Here is a 20,582-nt window from a genome sequence, read left to right on the forward strand (position 1 = left end):
CCAGTTGGGATGCTCTCACCACAGCAGTCATAAGGAGCAAGCTAATGTGAATGTAGATGTGTCCATAATAAATAATCATTGCAATTTGATAGCTCTGTGGCTTGGGCTTAAGCATTAGGCAGAGCTCCTTTAGCTATCCTTTTCCCTTTGTGTTTTTAATTATATTCCATGTGAAAAGAGAAGAAGACCAAAGCTTATGCATTTTAAAAACCTCAGCATTACCTTATGCATCTCAGCAAAGATGGAAGGAAATCCCCTACATGACAGATGATTTCATGAACGGTGATTGTAACTGTAACTTTATAGATGGGAACTTTCAGTTTGCGTTGTGCTAACTTTCCCTTTTACCAGGAAGATTACAAAAAGTCATAAGAACAAAGTCTCTAGTCTTCTCCCTCTGTGCATGCTTAACTTCTCAAAGCTTCCTCCTCAAACGTCATTGAGAACAAATCCTGACTTGTCTACGTCCAGCCTTCTTTCTCAACAACTCCCTGTTTCCACCTCTGGTTTTCAGAGATGCCAAAAACATTGTCATTCTACTGCTCAAAGGAGATTTCATGCCAAGTAATTCTCCTCAGCAATGCTTACTTACCAGATGACTCAGTAACTTCCAAAAACTTCATGCTGTTCTTCCTTCCTTCCTCTCATCTCAGCACTGTGTAGTGATGCATATTCTTCTGGCATCTGTAAAAAGACTGTATCTGCTTAACACAGCTAGAGCCTCCTATAAACTCAAAAGCAGAAAAATGTTTGCAGACCTTCTTTGTGCACAGAATTTCTCTATGACATAAAACACAGATAAGCCTCACAGAAGAAAGAAAAAATCAAAGGAAAGTAGCAGTTCTAGCAAAGATAGAAGTGGAGAAACAGTTGCAATTTATTTGGCAGAAGCCATTGCTGAACATACAGAAAGATCATTGTAGTTTTTTGTTAACAGAGCTCCCCAGCTTCTGACTTCTTACGGGACCTGATCCTGGAATCTGGGATGTGGCCTCCAGAAAGAAAAATAGAAAACTCTGCCCACAATACAGACGGGTTTGCAGCAATTTCATTTCTTCAATAGAGTGTTTGCTCAAGTCAGCATTAACTGTTAAATCAGACAACCAAAACCTGGAGCAAAGCATCTCAGCCAGCTTGTCTTTATATAAAACAGCTGCATAGAAATTCACCTTGATAAGTGAGTCCTAGTGGTTAATGTGGTCACGTGTGTTTATCTGGGATTTGGGAGAAGGGTATTTTTCTTGCTGGCTGTTGTGTGTTTCCCTAGGGATTTATCTTCCTGACTTCTAAGCTGAAGTGTGTTACCACCTAAATTGGTTAACCTGTGTTTTCATGTGGCAAGACAAAGTGAGCGTTTGAGACTTCAAGGCACGTATATATTTGTACAAGACAAGCTAACATGCGCACAAAGGGAAAAAAACATTATTCAGGCCCTATTTCCCATGGGTTAGAAGGGCAGAAGAGATGTCTCATTCTGACTGTTATATACCTCTATGATAAACACATACTATGGTCATGAGAATATAAGTTAAATAGATTAGGGTAATTAAGCAAAACATGCCTCTTAGAAAAAGAAAGAATGATAAATATGTAAGGTAAGCCAGTCTTTAGTCCCTCAGATTTCACTCAGAGACATTCTATGTCCTATGACCCTTTACAAAGCTGACTTTGTAAAGTGACTTAAACAAATCAGCAAGTAGTCCCAACAATTACCAAAAAATACAGTATCTTCAACCACTGAGTGATTTAGAGTAAATCGTTATGGATGTCAGTGAATTTTTGGTAACACCTATCCCTACCAGCATTATAGCAAGGCACTCTGGTCAGACATCCCAATGCAATAGTTTTACTGTGAAGTCTTGGTTTTGTTTTAATTATAATATTTCTATTACACTATTTTTCAGGCCCTGATTATATCAAACAAAAATTTCAAGAAGGAATGGAGGTGAAAGAAAAATCTGAAGAAAAAGTTCAGGAAAAACCACCTACCCCAAAAGAGTCACCTCACTTTTATCGAAAAGGTACTACACCCCCTAGGACCCCAGAGACAAGTCCAAGGCATAGTCCTCCTCTTTCTTCTGAGTCTTCTCCTTCAAAACAACTGAAAAGGCAAACCTATACTTCTGGGGCAAAACTCAATCAAGAAAAAAAGCTTTCCGCTACTGAGAATATAACACCCACAATCAACAAGCCTTTGTTTTCAAAAGCACCAATGAAGGAGGATGTAGCTGTGAAAAAGTTTTCGGCCCATCACAATCCCATCAGCAGAGAGAATGGGGAGCTGCATGATCACTACCATGGTTATTATGTAAAAGTGAATCCACCAGTGCTTCCACAGGAGCTCAGGGAAGAAGATGAATATGTCAACCCATCACCATCAACACTTGCACAGATACCACCCTCACAGAAGCCAAGTCCTGCTAGATCTGGGGGTAAGCCAGATGCCAAAGAAAACAAACCTGACACAAAAATTAAGAAAGCGGAATTTACTGCACCAAAGAACCCAGCTAATAACGAGTCACATTCAGGAGTGGAAAAAGAAGTAGGAAACAGCTCGGTGAGTACTGCAAGAAACCTTTTCACTTTCACTGCCGTTATGCTCCTAGTGCTGAGCTTTGCAACCTAAGAACAGGCAAAGCTCACTTCTGTCAAATCTTCTTCCGGATACAGTCTGCTAGCTAGAACCCACTACACCAGACTGGAGTGAGGAACAAATACTTCAGTCTTTTGTATTATCCTTTTCGAAAACTAGGAAGGGGTACTTGATAACCAGATACTGACAGAATTTTGAAACATGAAGCCCTATTCCATCCATAAATACAGAAGTGTGTTACAATGAGTATGTATATATGTGTTTTGTGTGCGTATAAATACGTATTTGCAGATACACATGTATCTTTTCCCCCACACACAAAACAGTGTTCCTGGTACTTCCGTGGATAATTGGGCAGTACTGGGAGTTCTTCTCTTTCCCAAACATCTACTTTTGACAACTGTTGGAGACAGGATGCTGGCCTGTGGTCTGACCCAGTCCAGACCATCTCCATTTTCATTGTCTTCTCTGTCTCGATTGTAGGCTCTAGAACCAGGGAATTTTGCATCAAAATATAGACTGTTTTAAAATGCAAACTTCTAACAAGGTTTGCATTTCACAGCAACATGAAAAGCTGAATTTCTTCTTTATCAGGAAATGGAGGAGTTTTAAAACTATACATTCAGATCACTGTGAATCTGAATCTCATTATTATCTAGAAATAATAGAACTATCAATAGTTATGCAGAAAAGGAGAGATGACTAATAGCATTTCTATTCCACGTTAGAAGAAAAGGCCAGGTTATGGAATTCAGAATCTCTGATTATGATAAAATTATTTCTGGGCCAAGAGAAACTCAGGAAGATGTTAGCTGTAGATCCTAAAGTTAACCTTTAGTGAATGAAGAGCTCTAAATAATTGCCATGCTATTTCTTTTGGGTTTTTTATAAGCATTGTTTCTGTGAAACATTTTTGGTACCCTAGTAGGAACAACAGAAAAAAAAAGGGGGGGAAAAAAAGAAAAAGCAAACAAAAAAAAAAATCAGAAAAAACACACAAAACCCACACACACAAAAATACAAAACCAAAAAAAAAAACCACTGTGGGATAAACAGAATAACCTATTTAATGAGATCCAGATAGCCTAGCACTGATCTCAGGCAAAACAGTTGAATAACTGACACCAGACTTCATTAATAAAGAATTTAAAAATAAAGAGGTGTAAGAATTTTCAACCAACATGCATTGTAGAAGATGTTGTCAAACAAGCTTAACATCTTGAGGTGTGACAGAGCAATCATATTCTCAATCAAGAAGGTCACTTGGTTTGCTTTTACATAGTTATTTATTCTGACAAGGAAGCCAGAGTAAAGGCTAGATGTCACATTAAAATATTCTTTTAAAAGCTGACTGTTGTTTCTCAAAAAATAATTTGGAAAACATTACTAATTTGGTATTATTCTGGTGAGATCATTCTTGGCTTAATTCTACTGCTGTAGTTTATGAACATTCTTATTAATCACGTGGGAGAGGACCCATAAATCATTACCCATAAAGTTTACAGAAGGCACACAGATCAGGGAACTGATAAATAATGAAGATGATGGATCACTGATAAAAGCTGATGCAAATCACCTGCTAAGAAAGATGCAAGTATAATTATCCTCGTGCAGCATAGCAAAATGTAAGTTCATATATTGAGAGACAGTTTACAGAGCCTGGCCACGCAGGATCAGAACTGGAAAAGGTTGATGGATCAGGAACAAGAGAGACAACTGAGCATGAGCTCACAGTCTGCTGCTGTTGTTCAGAGATGTTAATATAATCCTTAGATTTATCAACAGGAAAGATTAAGCAAGAGTACATGGGAGTCTGTTTTATCTGGTTTTGGCACTGGTGCAACCACTTCTGGAATAAAACACAGAGTCCCTAAATCAGGGATTTAAAATGAAAAAAACCTTAAGGGAAAGTCCCATGAAGAGCTGCAGAAATGATTAAAGCATGTCTTACAATGAAAGATTCAAGGCAAAAAAATCCGACACATCGAATCACTTTCCGTAAGTACACTTTATAAAATATTTTCCCAGGCTAACACACAAATATGTAAGAAGATCAAACAGCTGGACATATTTCGATGAAAGTCTTGTTTGAAGTTGCTTTTGATGATATTAATTAAATGTTACGTCAGTTTTCAGGTGCTGAGTTTTTGGAGCCATCACTGAATAGTTTGATAATGAGTATTTTGCCCAGATGATATCCTCTAGTTCAGCAGAAAGCTTATATTCTATTTTGTGCGGATCAAAGTAGATGTTCGTAGTGTTTTGTAATCTGCAAAGCTGTATTACAGCTGATATCAGCCCTTTAACCTTTCAAATCTCACAGATATGACTCCTATGTAGGGTAACACCAAGCTGTCAGGCTTGTAAATGTTGAGTGAGCTTGCACAGAATTTTAGCCTGAATTGAATTTTTTTTTGTTCAGCTCTAGTGAAAATAAGTGGCTAGAAATACTCCTTATTTTTCCTACATTCTATCCAAATCAAATAATGTTTTGGAGCTGAGGGAGTCTTCATTTTAAGAAATTAAGTAGGGCAACTAAACAGCAGTTTATTGACCTTCTAGAATAATCAGTATAAGGATTGTGAACCTATAGCCTGTTACCAGTAAAGATGGAAGAGTGACGAGATATTGTACATTAGCTACTCTTTGTTTATTGATATTACAGATCAACTGGGGACTGTCCCTCTGCTTCATTTGGAGCACACTGATTGCATCGTTCTTATTATCAGCATTTCAGGAAAGAAGGAGAGCAGAGTTTAGGAACCCATTTTTAATATAATGGTGGTTTAAGATATATGTAGATGTATGTATTTTTTACAAAGATGTCTTCCATATGTGTCTCTGTATTTGACCTTATAAATTTCTGATGTGCTCACTTCCTTAAAATGTTGAAATGAGTAAAAATCCTAAGGCAATTAAAGCAGAAAGGAGTAGCCTACTGGCCTAGCAAACTGAAGGAAAGACATAGTACAGAATGACTGTTAATGCTGCCTGGAAGCCTTTCTTTTTAATTTTCAGTATCACCTGTCAGCTTCAGAAAAACAGTAGTTGGTTTTGTAGTATTTCTGGACCAGTGTGCTGGCATTACACAGTGACTAACCTAAAAGTGCGCAGTTACTGAGAAGTCAGATTAGTGTACTCCTCTTTATCCTGAACACTTACGAATGTTGAGAGACTTCAGAATTCTAGGGCTGCAATGGGTTGTGGTTTGTTCTGTTTGTTGTTTTTTTTTAAATCAGTAATTGCAGTTGTCATCCTGACAAATTATTTTGTTGTGGTTTCAAAGTAAGTCTGCTTTAGATCCTCCATAAAAGCTTAAAAATATATTTGTTAAGAAATATAAAGAGAAAAGAAACTCTCACTCTCATTAAAAGATAATGAGGAAACAAGCTTTGGGATACAAAATGAGTCTATAACATTTATGGAGCACTTTTCATTACTTTATCCGAAAGTGCTGTATAAATCTGTGCTATGCTTTTTCCAGGTTTTCAGTGAGAAAGCATTAAGAACACAGAGGATGTAAGATTTTTCAGTTCTTCCTTTCCTGTATCTAAATCAAAGCCACTTCCCACATCTGAATGAAACATAAACTTTAATTTGGATTAAGAGCTTTAAACAACCTTATTTACAGAGAAGTCTGCAGTAGCTGTTTTAATAATAAAATTACTATTTCATATTTGCTTTGAATCTGTTACATCTTTAAGAATATCGCTGATTATCATCTCTTCAATAAGTTAGTTACAGGAACAGTATTGTTTCTCTAGGTTACCCTGTTTCTGGCATTATACTTGAAAAATATGAGCACACTGCACATCAAGTATATGAATGTGTTTCCATGCATACATATTTTCTGATTTTCAAAAATCAAAGTTTAGAATAATTTCAGAACCATAGGTCTCTGTCATAGTTTTATCAAGGTAAAAGCATGCATAAAACTATGGCAAAGTCACTGTTCATCAGCTGCTCTAAAATAGCTGCCTGTTTGCAGACATTTACTCTAGTGAGAGGTCAGTCCTGCTTTTTTCACTGAGCATTCGGCACCTTCAAATTATCCTGTGCTTATCACAGTGTGAAGTGTGCACAGAGACGCTTGACCACAAACCAGTACTGTTGTTTCTAATTGCTCTTTAGCAGCCTCCAGCTGCAGTATCAGCTTGCGCGCTCCAAGCCCACCTTGAATGTGAGCTAATTTGAGATTGTCTTGGATTTAGGTAAAAAGTAGAATTGAAATGCAAAAAGTACCATTACACTCTAGTTCATGAATACACATTTGATTTGCTTGACGTGTGTTTCCCTAGGTTAGGTACAAGCCCAGGCACAGATGTTCTACTGTATCATCATTTTTTTTGTTTTCTTGGTAAGGATTTTTAAGCCACACAGAGTGTTTCACCTGTTTTTAGCGTGTATCTGAAATGATTGCATTTTGGTGAATGTTACCCAGTGTGTTTTACTCTCATCCCTTTGTTCCCGTAATATCCACTTAGTAAGGGATATAACCACCATCATGTTAGAAAAAATAGATCACTATTTTGCCTGATCTTAAAAAAAACACTGAGCAAGAACTTTTTGCTATATTTAATAGACATTCCTAATGCAATGGGACTACAAGACTAGTCTTGATACTTCCTGGCACTACCCTTTCGGAAAATAACTTTCTTCTCTCCCCAAATGAAAACTAATCATATAGTTATATTTTTAACTACATAAGTGTCTGACTTACTAGAAGCTGAAAGGGCAGTTTTCAAGCAGGACTGGAGTTTTTCTACTTCAGCTTCTTTAGTGCACCTGTTCTAATCACTCTTGAACTGTTCAGACTAATTTTGGCTTTTGCTATTTTAAGCCCTTGCAGGACACTAAAGTCTTATTTATGGTATTCGTCTTAAAGCATTAAATAAGCATTTCATAGGTGCCTACAAAACTGGTAGTAGTTTATTGCATAATAACCATGTGCTCCACAAATATTGTTTGATCATTTTTTAGTGTATCAGGAAATTCTGCTTTGGGCTGAAAGTTGCAGTTATCAGAAGAGGAAACAAAATGCACATAGCAGGCCAAAGGAAATGGTATTTATTTTGTTGTATAAAACACAGGCTTATTATCATAAACAAATAACTTTTTTCTTTGATCTTCATATAAAATCAGCAACCCAGTTCTTAAGGTGTCGCTTTTTTCTGTCTTTGTAGACGAGATCTCTTGATTCAGACCAAAGCCCTTAGGGTTTTTAGCCTAATTTCTCTAATATTGTGGTGACATTGTTATACCTAATCTGACTGACCAACATGTCAGTAGAGAATTCCCTCCCCTCCACCAAGCCTAATTCTTTAAGACTCTGGCTGATGATACCAAGTTGCTGTTTGAGCTGCAGTCCCAACTTGCCATTCAACCAAAAGCTGTCCTGCAACTATCAGGATGCTGTTTCAGAATATATTTCAGGTAGTTAATGAGTTCATGGCTCCTGTGAAGTCCTCATAAGTCCAAATTTTTCTTCAATAGTAGTTAATCAACTTGATTTCCTAGGATCTTATTTTCAAATATCGAAGTATTAGACAGCCAAATCCCAAATGATATTAGGCAATGAACTCCTCCATAGTTCTTTGCAATTCCCAGTGCAGCGTAACTGTAAAATCTTGTGGTGGGATCCCAAACTATAAAGGAACTATTGACCTGATTTTGCTCACACTGGGAGTCCCAATTAGACTCATAGAACCATAGAATGGTTTGGGTGGGAAGGGACATTTAATATCATCTAATCCATCCCCCCTGCCATGGGCAGGGACACCTTCCACAAGATCAGGTTGCTCAACCTGACTTTGAACACTTCCAGGGATGGGGCATCCACAACTTCGCTGGGCAAACTGTTCCAGTGCCTCAGCACCAGAGAGAAAGATGCCGAATCCAAATCTTAGTGGAAATTAATAGCGTAATTGCACTTTCTGTAGAGAGCTATGTAACATTAGGATGTAGGTACTATTCTTGTTTGTCATGAGATTCAAGGGATTTTTTTTGCAAAATAAGTCATCAAATGGAAGATTGACTCTAAGGGTGTTAAGACTGACTTTCCAAGACAGCAAAACCGAAATATTCTCAAAGTAGCTGTTGTTTCAAATAAACCTGTTTTATTGCTCCAAGTCTTCCAATATGGCTTTCATGCAGAAATCTCACAACTGCCAAATGCATTTGCTGGGAATCCTGATGGGAGCTTGGATTTCCTTGGCAGTAGAAAAGCACAGAACCCAAGCTAGCACAGTTTTGTCCACGCCAGAAAGAGAAACAAAACATTAACCTTGAGTTACATACCCCTACAGCAAGGTTGTTTACAGTTCTCTGGTCAGAAATGTAACCATATCCGAAGTCATACTTTCCTTTTGTGCCTGTTCTCTGTCACCAAGTGTCTCATATTCTTTGGCACATAGTGGCTCATTTCCAGTAAGAAGGAAGGAACATGGTTCGACTTCTGTTCTGTGACACGGTGGTTAAAACATACCACTGGTAAGTGGGAACTTGTTATTCAAAATCCCTTTCACTAAGGTGAACCTAAACCTAGTCTTCTATTTGCTAGTGAATATTTTAGACATTCTGCCATTAAGTAAAATGCAAAGGTGGCTACTGATACCATTACCGCTATGGTAACATGTAACCTAGCATCCTGATAGTCGCAATCCTGGTTTGAACTTGAACGCCTAATTCCTCAGTCTGTGAACAAGGTACCTCTGAATAGGTGCAAAGGGAACTTTATGGCCCTTATGATCGAGGTGCTGACTGGGTTTAGACTCCCCAGAGATTCAAGGGGTACTTGACATAACATATTTTGTGACTTACTCGAGAAGGTAGCAGTTCACATCTGGCCTGCCATCTTAACTACTGTGTAAAGGAGTGTTCTGGTAGAAAGTGTTTAATGAAATTGTTTCAGGATGAGAGCATGTGATATAATAATGACACAAGTGCTATTCAATAGCTTCCCAGGTACACTGCTGCAGATTAATAATAGCAAGTTCTTACACCTTAGCATTCTAGAAATTGTACAGCTAATGTTAGCATTGTCATGAAGCGTAATTAACTTCTGCAAGGCGTGCCTCATGTGGAAAGTGAAAAAAATTATGTCATTTCTAATGGAATATATACCTTATTATGCAAGCCAGTGACCCTTATGGAGCTTGGAAGATAGTTTTCTGCAGCGAATTTTTGGTGGGGTTTTTTGTGATTTAGGGAAGTATTGTCTGATTGAAGGGTTTCTCTGTTTCTACTGACAGTAAACGTGTAACCTTATATTTGAAGCGTATGCAAATCTTTGTGAAAAGATGTTGTAGTAAACCAAATATTCTACAAGGAGAAGAGAAAAATTGAGAATTTCCGTCTGTTCAGGACGTAATTTCAAGTTGCTCATTAGAAAGCACCTATGTTTAAAAAAAATATCCAGAATTGCTGAAAACAATTGGAATCTTTGTTCTCTGGCTTTGCAGAAAGACTAAGATTATGTAATGATTCAGTTTTCTAACCAAGTTTAGCTCTAACTAGGAAGGGAAAGAATATTTTGACTTTTCAGTTCTTCAGTACACGGGTCTCTAAGATAAGTGTCAGAGTAAATCGAAGCAAGTTTAATTTTGCAGATATAAAGTTGGTTTTTAATCCATAATGGAAACATTACTAGGTATGTTAGTGCAATGATAAGGAACTTTTTATCCAAAAAAAAGGGTATTCTTTTCATAAAACACATTGTCATGTCTGTTTTCAAATGTGTTGAAATGAGAGTAGGAACCTTCTGTAGGGATGAAGAGCAGCACTCTGGCTTTCCTAAAGTAGTTCAAATTCTTTGTTTTGCTTTATTTTAAGCTGATATTGAGTTTGTGTTGATGGATTTGTTTTCATTTGTTTATGCAGTCATATTTGTCAGATGGTTTAATCTCAGTGTGATTAAGAACAGTGTAATAATATACTCTCTCCTGTATTTATCCAGCTCATTTTCAGGCAGATGATATTTAGCCTACCTGAATGCGACAGGTAGTGGCCGTGTTTCAGCAGCAGAGTCTGTATCTTTAATATTTAGGTAATCTTTCACAGCAAGGTCAAAATAGGTAGAAATTATAAAGTCAAGTCATGTCCATTGCTGTGCACTATGTGGAAGGTTGCATTAATTCTGATATCTTTATTTTATTTTCAGGGCCCTAACTCAGTCATGATCGCCCTGGTTATGCTGTTGAATATTGGTTTAGCCATTCTTTTTGTCCATTTTCTAACTTGATTGGAATTAGGAAAGGTAAGAAAGGTCTTGTTTTCATATAAAATCACCATATCCACCCCACCTCAAATGATAAAGTTTTAATTTCTTTGCATCCTTTTAATGTTCCTCACTTTAATTTTAGCTATGCCTGAATGTGATTCAACATAGTTATTTAATAATGTAACTGTTTTGACCCTTCAGTGAAGTCATGACAACTAGTGGTGTTAGCCCACAGTTCTCTACAGTTGTGTCATCAGCCTTTTAAATGGCACCTGTCAGACTCAGACACAGGGAAGGAGGCTTGGAATTGGGATGGGACGCAAGAGAGATGAAACTTGGAAAATTCAGCCAGGGGCCGAGATCAGTTTCTCTGCCGATGGCTCGTGGCTTTGGGGTCTTCTGAAAGCTGAAGCGAGCAGCCATGTTGGAAAACAAACAAAATAATCTGCTGAAGCAGCCCCACCAGTGAAGTGCGTTGGCTTCTCCATCTGTTCCAGCAGAGTGTGACTAAACTGGAAATGTACGGAGCTGCACTTTTTGTTGATGGAAGCTAACAGCTGCCTTACTATTTTACCGTCTGATGTTTTTAGTGGAGAGATGGGAAAACGACTGCCAGAGGAATGTGGTCAGAGGATTCTGTTGCTGTGGAAGTGATTCCAGCGTTCACTCCTATCTCATTAGAAGAAATAGTTAGCAGCATCAGTCACCAGTCTTATTCCATTACCCGCTGCTTTTAACATCTCCTGCAGTGTTCAAGGAGATCAAATTTCATTTGCCTGTGCATGACTCTGTTCATTCGTTGTTTATGAAGTTTGATGTATAGCCATGACATACTGTCTAGTCCAACCTGGAGAAGGCTACCTGGTTCTGCCTCGCAGCAGAAGCGGAAAATGAAATCTCTTTCTCTAATCCAAAGATACAATTCTTAAATTCATTTCCCTAAACCTGAAGAGCTGTTGCAATTGAAGGTTTAGTAAGTAATATACCATGACTGCAACATTTAAAGATGTTGATATCTTCCTAAAAGTGCTCAAATGCTTATGCCGATAGCAAGCAAAATTTGTCATAATAAAAGAACAAGAATCTTCAGATGATATCAGCACATTCGAAACAGGAGGTAGGCTATCAGAATAAGCCAAGGGAGATAAGATACAGGGTTTGCATGTTGAGTTTTCTCTTTTTTTTTTTTTTCTTTTTTTTTTTTCGAACTCTGGTGCTGTGGTAATTGGTGATTTGAGTTATAATGTTTTGACACTGAGGTATTTTGCCAGTGGTTAAAATAAAATCCTGGCCAAGTGCACATTAGTGCCAATAACAGTTCAACTAATGCTCATAATAAATTATCGTAATTTTAAAATATTAGATTTGTGTTGAATACATTCAGGTAGAGCATTTAGAAATGTTAAGTGATTCTTTATCAATTCGATGCCTTCAGTGTCTTTAAAGTCCATTTATAATTTTACCTCAGCATTAAAAAAGCCTCAAAACTTTTCATTTTGAAAGTTTGTCTTAAGTAGTTTCACAGCCCTTTGTTGAAATGATGTGATCATGTTTCTTTTTATGTGCCACTATACTGTAATTATTGTACCCTATATTAATCAAAAGCATGCTTATTTTACTGAAAATATGTGGTGTGATCATTTGGAAAGTAAACATTTTAATTTAAAGCTGCAAAAAGCAAAGGGCTTGTATTATGGTTTATTTTATCTCTATTAGAAAATCTTTCATACAATTTAGGTTTTGAACCTGTTTGTAAACTTTCTAAGTGTTTGCATGGTTTAATGGGCGACATTCTTACCAAGTACATTAGCTATCTTTTGATGCAGCATATTAAAGTAACGTAGGTATGGACTGAACGTTGTGCGGCGAAGCAGCTCCAAGCAGGGCAGTAACACCATGGTGTTTTTTACAGAAGTATGTTGAGAATCCTGTGTTTTGACCAGTGTGGATAAAGAAGAAAGCAGAAAGAGAGCAAATGAAAATAAAACTTGTATATTTATTTTTAACAAAAATAAATTGTGTTTTAAATTTAGGAAAGTAATTTTTAAGTAAGAGCAAAATTTTAAAAGTTACTGTGTAAGCCTTGACATAATGGACAAAATGTTCCATCCAACAGTGAAATCACCCCATCTCCTTACGTGGAGAGGTAATTTTGTAACTGACATATTCCTATTAAATGTTTATTTAAAATACTTTATGCTCTGGAAATAATGGGTAACAAAGCTTATGAAAATGTTTATAAATTTAAGTAAGCATGTTAGTACCATTTATAAATATGTATGATTTATAAGCTTTTTTAAAACAAAGCTCAAACAAATTGTTGGTATTTTTCTAAAATGTGCACAGCTGTATTTTACATGAAAGGCTATTTATAATTGGTTGTTATACTGTACACTACATTTTGGACAGCACAATGAAGCCTGCCAATGTACTTAATAATGTCATTTTGTCTATTTAAAGTTTCTTGCTGTCAAAGAATGAACTCTTTATCTCTGAGTTTCTCTATTTATAGTTCTTGACCCAAAATGTACAATGTACAGTTTTCACAACTGTATTTGCTCTAATAAAAATAAGTTGGTTATTAACAGAGTTTCAGACTAGTTTTTCCTGTTTACGGGTTACTTCATTCACTCTCTGAAAACAGTTTTTCTAACAAATTCAATCAATGAGGAGCAAAGCAAAGTCTTGCCCGCTTTGAAATCATTGTGTGTTACTGTTTTCAACAAAACAATTTGGGGAAACAATTTAAAGTTAAAAAAAAAATCCTTACGTGTCTTCTTTTATCTTCTGAAACAGGATTTTTGTATCTTTCTAAATTTAGTATCATAAATTATACTCTCACTACAGGGATGGTTTAATCAATCTTGTTTTAATCAGGGAGTGTCTGGTCCATTAACAGTTCTTATAATTAAATCAACAACTTTTTTAGACTTCCCTCCTTCTCACAGTCTTCATAGGTTCAAAATTAACAGGACGTTTGTGAGCCAATATCCTACACAGAGGAAATTCATTACAACTGTCTTCAAGCCGCCGCATTTGCTGAACTAGTAAATCATCTGAGAATTCCATTTTCTGTGCTTCCAGTTCAGATTACTGGCCAACTCTACTGAAATCCTAATGTTTAATGGAAAAAGAGACCAGGTGTTCTTTGTAGTTCCTATTTAATGCAAAGAGTTTTTAGGAAATAATTGTTGCTGTCTTATTCTTTAAAATAATTCTCCCAGCATGAAACTTAACTTTAAGAATTTGTATTTTCTACGCAATAACCCACTCCATAAAGAATTTTTTTGGCTCTTCAAGTAGACAGAAATACATTCTCAAGAAAAAATAAACAGAAATAACTATAATGCCAGAAAATTTTGAAGTCAAGTGCAGTAAGACAGCTCTTCTCTGACATTTTGTGATCCATGTTGTATAACATGTTCAATAATAAAAGTAAAGTTGACATGAAATATTTCTTAAGTTCTATGAATGTGCTAAAAGGCATATATATATCTTAACAGCAACAAGCAAAGCATTTGCCCAGAAATAGAAGGGAAAAAGTTGTCAGAATCGGCTGAGTAACAAGACACCTTTCCCTGCCCATCAGTGTTCGTAGTTTTCAAAAATCAGTATATACATAGAAATACAACATGCAATGAAACGTAATGCTCTAGATTTACTCTAGCACAGCAAATTTTACCCCACAAGACAATTTTTTCCTGAGCAAAGTAGTTTCTCCTGGCAGTTGTGTGTTTGCCCACAGATGCCAGTAGGCAGGGAGCTCCCACCTCTGAATTTGAGGTCTGGTTTCTTGGACAACTCCATTTATCTGATTAAACAGTATATATAGTATACACAGGAAAAAAGCAAATGAATGATGTCAAGGTGCCAAAAGCTGAAGAAAAAAATATGTGTTATTGCTTTTTAGTGTATTTGGTACTTCCTTTACTTATATATATTTATATGCTTTTATATATATATATATATATAGTCCTAACTTTACCTTCTCATCAGAAAAGCAGTAAGGAACAAAGAGAATGTGGAATCTTTCTGTTCGTGTTGCAAAAGGAGAGATTCAATTTGAAAGCAGAAATTTCATTAAGTACAACAACCTGCCTTTCAGATATAGACATAGGTTAAAAAAATCCTTAATATAACTGAGTGCTGACTTTAAAAGGAGTGAACGTCATTTTACGGGCATTTGATTTAAATTATTGAAATAGTTATTTACGTAACTTTTAATGCCACAGTATGTGTCTATTAAAAGCTCTATTAATATACGGTTACACAATATTAAAAGATTCTGATAATAACCTGGATGCAACTATAAAAGCCTGCAGAAATTCACTACATATCAAGCTACAGTAACGTTCTTAGTTGGTAACTAAATAACTTGTGTGTTATTAATAAAACAGGGTTGTGAATGATATCTAAATGGTTTTACTCATAGCTCATTTGAACCGTTTAGTCAGGGGAGACGGTTCTCCGTACCACTCTCCTATGGAAATGTAATTCAGTAAACAAAGCCAATGAAGAACAGGGAAATTAAATAAACCTTTCAAATGAAGTAGTCTTCTCATTCTCTGATTTAATATTTACAAAAACAGGAAAAAATATAAATTATGTTAAGTCAGAACAAGAAGCTGTGTACAGCAACATGCCGTAGCTGAGCCATCTACAGTATCCATCTCAATTTTTTTTCCTACTGGACTCTGAAACTGCAAAATAGGAGACATTACACCTCCTACCATTGTAGGAGGTAAATATAATTTCCATAACACACCATGTTTAAGAAAAACTGTCTGTAATGTCAACGGCTTTCAGACTAGGAGGAAAAAGTAAAAACTTTATCTATCTGAACAGTTTATGTTGTGACTGTCACTGTAAAAGCTGAACAAATTCATCAGCCTCATAAAACCAATAGCCAAAATGAAGCTGGTAACAGAATTTGTTAACATCTCTCTTGTTTCTTACTTTTTCCTTGCTAGGAAGAGACAGCTATTTTTTGAGTCAATAATCTAAACTTCGTCATGTCCATATGTGTTTGTTTCAGCTGATGTTCACTCTCACTTGGGTCTGGTTATCTAGGAGTTTTTAGGTGCAAACCAGCAGTATCCTGAGTGCCATTTCTCCAAGAGAAAGGTTTTGATTATTTTTTCACTGGTGGAAAAGAACAGGATTTTCCTTATCCCCTTGAAATGGTTTGGGTTGTATTTTTTTCTGTGCTTCCACTATTTTTGAAATTCTCTTCTATCCTTCACTGTCCACCCATGCCCTAACTCTGGCAAATTCCTTTTCACCACACACAGCCATTTGGGTCCACACTTCAGCCACTTACTCTGGTAACTCCCGCTTTATCTGCTGGCCACACTTGTTTAAGCAGCACCTTCAACTCACTACGGCAGTGGAAACCATCTCTCCTGCAGTTTGTCCTACAGCGAATTGCATGTGTCACGTCACAATTTTCATTTCATGCTGTTTGCTGCACAATGTTGTTGCTTTATGCAACTATATTCTAATCTCAAATCACTACTCACCATCTGCAATATCAGGACATTGATTTAAATGTAGTAAGTGAGAACTGAAGAGAAAAGAAAATCACCAAAAACTCTATACACAGAGATTTCTAATGGCTCTTTGTAATCCATGAAAACCCATGTAATGCTGTCATCATTGAGGAAAAGATCCAGTATCAACCAGATTGTGAACTCCACTACAAATGTCCACGGTAAGACTGTGAAAAAGACTGGTCATACAGCTGAATCTGATTCTCAGCTCAAAAGGCCAGAGGGTCCTGTTGAGGACTGTGATGGTGTGTGGTGTGGTATGATGATTTCTGGACTTGCTAGACAAACATGCAGTTTGTTAGGTGGAATAAATACATCCTGTGTTGGGAATTTGGTTTTGCTCACATGCCTGAGCTTTCCTATGTCTTCCTCCATGTCTTACACTGATTAATCAGACAACTCTGTGGAAATTGAGGCACATCTATTTCGACAAGAACTAGGTTTTACTTTCATAAGTGGCTTTAATGTCAGTTAAGGCAAAAGCAATAAATGACAAAGAAGTGAATTATAGGCTTTAAGCTAGAAGTTTTGAGCTCTACTTTTTTTTTTTTTTAATGCTGATTTATCCAAACTGGGAGAAAATACAGAACGGAGTCAAAGCATTGGATTCTGGGTGTTGACTTTCACAGTAATAGTTGGATAGTAATCCATGACAATACCTGAAGTCCTTTGAGATCAATACATGAATTTGGGAGAGGAGACATGTCTTCCTTGAATTTCCAAATTGTGGTTCACTGAATAGCAGCTTGGCAGAGACACCATATTAGACCACAAAGGACAGATCTTGATGGAGATTTTTGAGAATGGCTGCCTATATTTGAAGTTCTTAGTCTATACTTAATGACCTAAGTTTAAACTTTTTTCAACTCCTGAACATCTCAATTACTATTCAAAGACATTTGTGGGGACGAGAAGGGGGGAAGTGGGAGGAAATCAGTTATTACACTGAAAACTTAAGATTATGAAAATGTTGAGTCTGGCCTACAAATATGCCAACACTTGAAAGTATTGCGATCCGGATTTTTGATCAGGCATTGGAGCTACAGGCTCTAATTGTGGGATTTCGTCAGAATCCAGGTCTGATTCCAAGGGCACATAGCTGAAATGCTTGAACTGGGAGTGCTTTTAAGGAAAGAGGGGAAAAAAGTTAGTTAAAATCAGGCTGCAGTAACTGGATTAATTAAACCATTACATTCTGTACTTCTGGAACAGTGTCATTAGCTGTATTTGACATTGCAATTTTACTATATTCAGGACATGTTCCACAGAATACCTCTGAAAGTATCATCATTTAAGATAATGGTGCTTAATTACTTACCCATTTTTAGCTGCAAAGTACTTTTATCATCTAATAACACTCAGTCTTCAAAAATATTGTAAACTGCCTTCCATTTTAATTGTGACAGTTCTAGATTTTGTCTAGGCCACAGATGAGAAAGTCACGGGAAAGGATGGGATCGGCTACCATGGAAACGGCGAAGGCAGAAGAGCACGAGCAGCATTTCACAGGGGCTGGGACTAAAAAAGACATTCTGCAAAGAGAAGGTAATTGAAAGGCATTTACATCCCAGCGGATGGCTTCCATGCATTCCTGCCATACCAAGGCAACACATTCCTGGCATAGATTGTAACAAGCCTCCACATGCACCCGTGATGTACAGCAGAACAGGCTTTGTCAGAAGGATGGGAAACGAATATTTAGGAACAAGGAGGTATAGACATGTTGAAGGTGAGATGAAAGGGAAGAAAGTGAGGGGAAAGGAGAAGCCGTGGGGCGACTAAATGTGTTAAATAGAGAGAAAAATACTGTTTATGAAGAGAAAAAATGCAAAGAAAATGGACGATACCGGACACAGAAGAAGCTGAAGTCTGCTAATTAAGAATATGAATAGGGTAGAAGCCTGAGAAGTAACTGTCCTCCGTGCACAAACAGCTGCTCTAGAAAGCTGCTTTCTGTGCCCACAGGGATTACGACAGAACCAGATGGATTTAAATTGCATGAAAACTGAGATCCAAGTTAGGCATGAAGAAAAATTTTATAATAGTTAGAATAATGTCTGAATTAGATTACTACGGAAACAATAGGATTTCATAGTTGTGCTCTGGAGAAGATTACAGATTGAAAGATTGCAGTGTGTCCCTTACGGCCTGTTTTCTGTGGTTCTGTGCTAATTATTATGGAATCTGGGCATTAGGCAGAGGGGTGAGGGGAAGGAGCTGGGGACTGGGGAATGAGCCGTTCCTTACCAGAACACTTAGATTACACAGAGGGAAAAGAAACTTTAAGGAGGGTGTGCTGCAAAAGTAAGGTAGGAGGATCTTAGGACAAGACAGATGGTAGGAAGAAAACATGAGCAGTAGAGAGGCAAGAAGAACATGAGGATTTTGCCTGAAGGCACACATGAGCAGACGGGATGACTGGCCAAAACCCACAAATGCTGAACTGAAGAAAGTGTGTGATGCAGTAAGGAACACAAGGAAGAAGTGGGCTGGGAAGCTTCAGGCAGTCCTGCAAGGACACCGCACTGAAGCACAGATAAGATGGCTTACAAGCCCAACAAGAAGCAGCACCAAGGAAACGTCAGGTCTTCAACAACAGCACAAATGTCCATTTCTTTAATTTTCTCAGCTGTAAATATTCAATGGACTTTCATACAATCTTTAAATTGTGGGAATAATTCAGGTTATTGGGAAGCCTCCTTTTATTAAATGATTGGGAAAACATCTGTGTCCAAAGCCTGCAGAAAACAACAGCTTGCTGTTACAGCAGGCTGGCTTGAGTTCCACTGGAAGAAGTCAATAATGCCAACACAGTAGCAGTACATTTTATTGACTCTCTGTGTAAAACTGCCCTAAGAAAAATACCTTATACAATGGTGTCTTCCTGCTGTTATAGTAATAAAGATATGATAAAACAAGAAAAAATATTAAACCACCATATAATCGTACAAGCTCCCCATTTGAAAGAACATTAATGTAAATTTGCAGGTTTACTTCTCTGTGAGCATCTCCTAAGACTACAGAAATGTTGGTATTTACACAGATTCACTGCTGTACCAAATGTTGCATATGCTCTATAGACTGTTGTGGTGTGAGTCACACAAGAAATTACGTAACATTTGGAAATACATTCAGTCATCTGCTTGCTACAGAAATATTGCTAACAGATTCTTCACTCTCTTTTATCTCTACAGTCTTTCTCGCCCTTGTTAAGCGTCGTTTTCATGCAGCTTCCTCAGGGGGAGATGACTCAGCCAGGGAGTAAACCAGAATGCTCCATTGGCATCAGTGGCCATACCTGCTGGTCATCAGCCGTCCCCTCATCCTTGACAAAGCTGTCATCTATTGCATGGGTTTGTAACTGCATCCAGAGCACTACTCCATACTACGTGCTGGTGCAAATGTGAACATGAACAGAGGGACTGGCCACAAAATGTGTCTAGTAAAAGGCATGACCATATATACAGCCCTCCTTCCAAAAAAAGTCACTTCTCCAAAGTATCAGCAGCATTCCCTCTTCAGCATGCACCTTCCAGCCTGGATCCTGTGTGACCATGCTGAGAGGAAAGATGAGCTTTTCCCTGGAGGTGAGCAAATGCAGGATCAAGGACAACTTTTAGCCAAGGACTCCTTCCAAGAAACCAGAATTCACTCAATCTCTTCTGATTTACCTGAGCACTAATCTGTTTATACCAGGTCCCCAAAGTCTGTGCAGACACCTGCACACCTTTGAGGATTTAGGGCTTCATCCAAGCACCACTTCATGGAAAGCAGTGGAGAGGGTATTGGGGTTTGTTTGTTGGGGTTTTTTTGCACACGCACACACACACACACTGTTGTCCAGTGTCCTTCTTTGCAGACAGAAAGAAACAGCCATTTTACTGCTTCCTGCTGGTAACTGGCCATTTCTCTCAGTCAAGCAGCCTGAAGGCAGCAAAGACAATTCAGAGGGTCAACGTAGGCAAGTGAGCTTCATCCTTTACCCAGGAGACAGCACTTGTATAGCGCCTTGCTGCCAGATAGGTAAAAACACCAGATGCATAGAGCCCCTATAAAGTCTATCATTAATGCTTCTAACCACTTTTACAAACTTTTTTTTTTTATTTTAAACGTCAGAGTGTTTTTAATAGTTGTTTAAATTACAAGGATGGCTTCAGGTGCCAGAGGTACGGACTTCAAAGTGTTGAGGTATGTAAGATGCTGTCTTATAAAGAAAAAAAAA

The 20,582-nt window shown here is 37.5% G+C and overlaps 1 protein-coding gene across 5 annotated transcripts in view; it reads left to right on the top strand.

Annotated features, from left to right (window-relative positions):
- The window catches only part of JPH1 (junctophilin 1), an 82,018-nt gene extending 68,622 nt beyond the window's left edge, over positions 1–13,396 (top strand). The window contains exons 4-6 of one of the 5 annotated variants that reach the window (XM_065830383.2): positions 1,905–2,557; positions 10,752–10,847; positions 10,954–13,396. In XM_065830383.2, the coding sequence (XP_065686455.1) occupies positions 1,905–2,557; positions 10,752–10,832 (734 nt within the window). In that variant the 3' untranslated portion in view covers positions 10,833–10,847; positions 10,954–13,396. Of the gene's footprint in view, positions 1–937; positions 1,178–1,904; positions 2,558–10,751; positions 10,848–10,953 lie in introns of those variants that run through there. The other 4 variants (XM_065830381.2, XM_065830384.2, XM_065830385.2 and 1 more) reach the window with 4 other exon arrangements.
- Positions 13,397–20,582: the final 7,186 nt, after the last annotated feature.

The sequence above is a fragment of the Patagioenas fasciata genome, chromosome 2, assembly GCF_037038585.1.
Source record: "Patagioenas fasciata isolate bPatFas1 chromosome 2, bPatFas1.hap1, whole genome shotgun sequence".
Taxonomy (NCBI): domain Eukaryota; kingdom Metazoa; phylum Chordata; class Aves; order Columbiformes; family Columbidae; genus Patagioenas; species Patagioenas fasciata.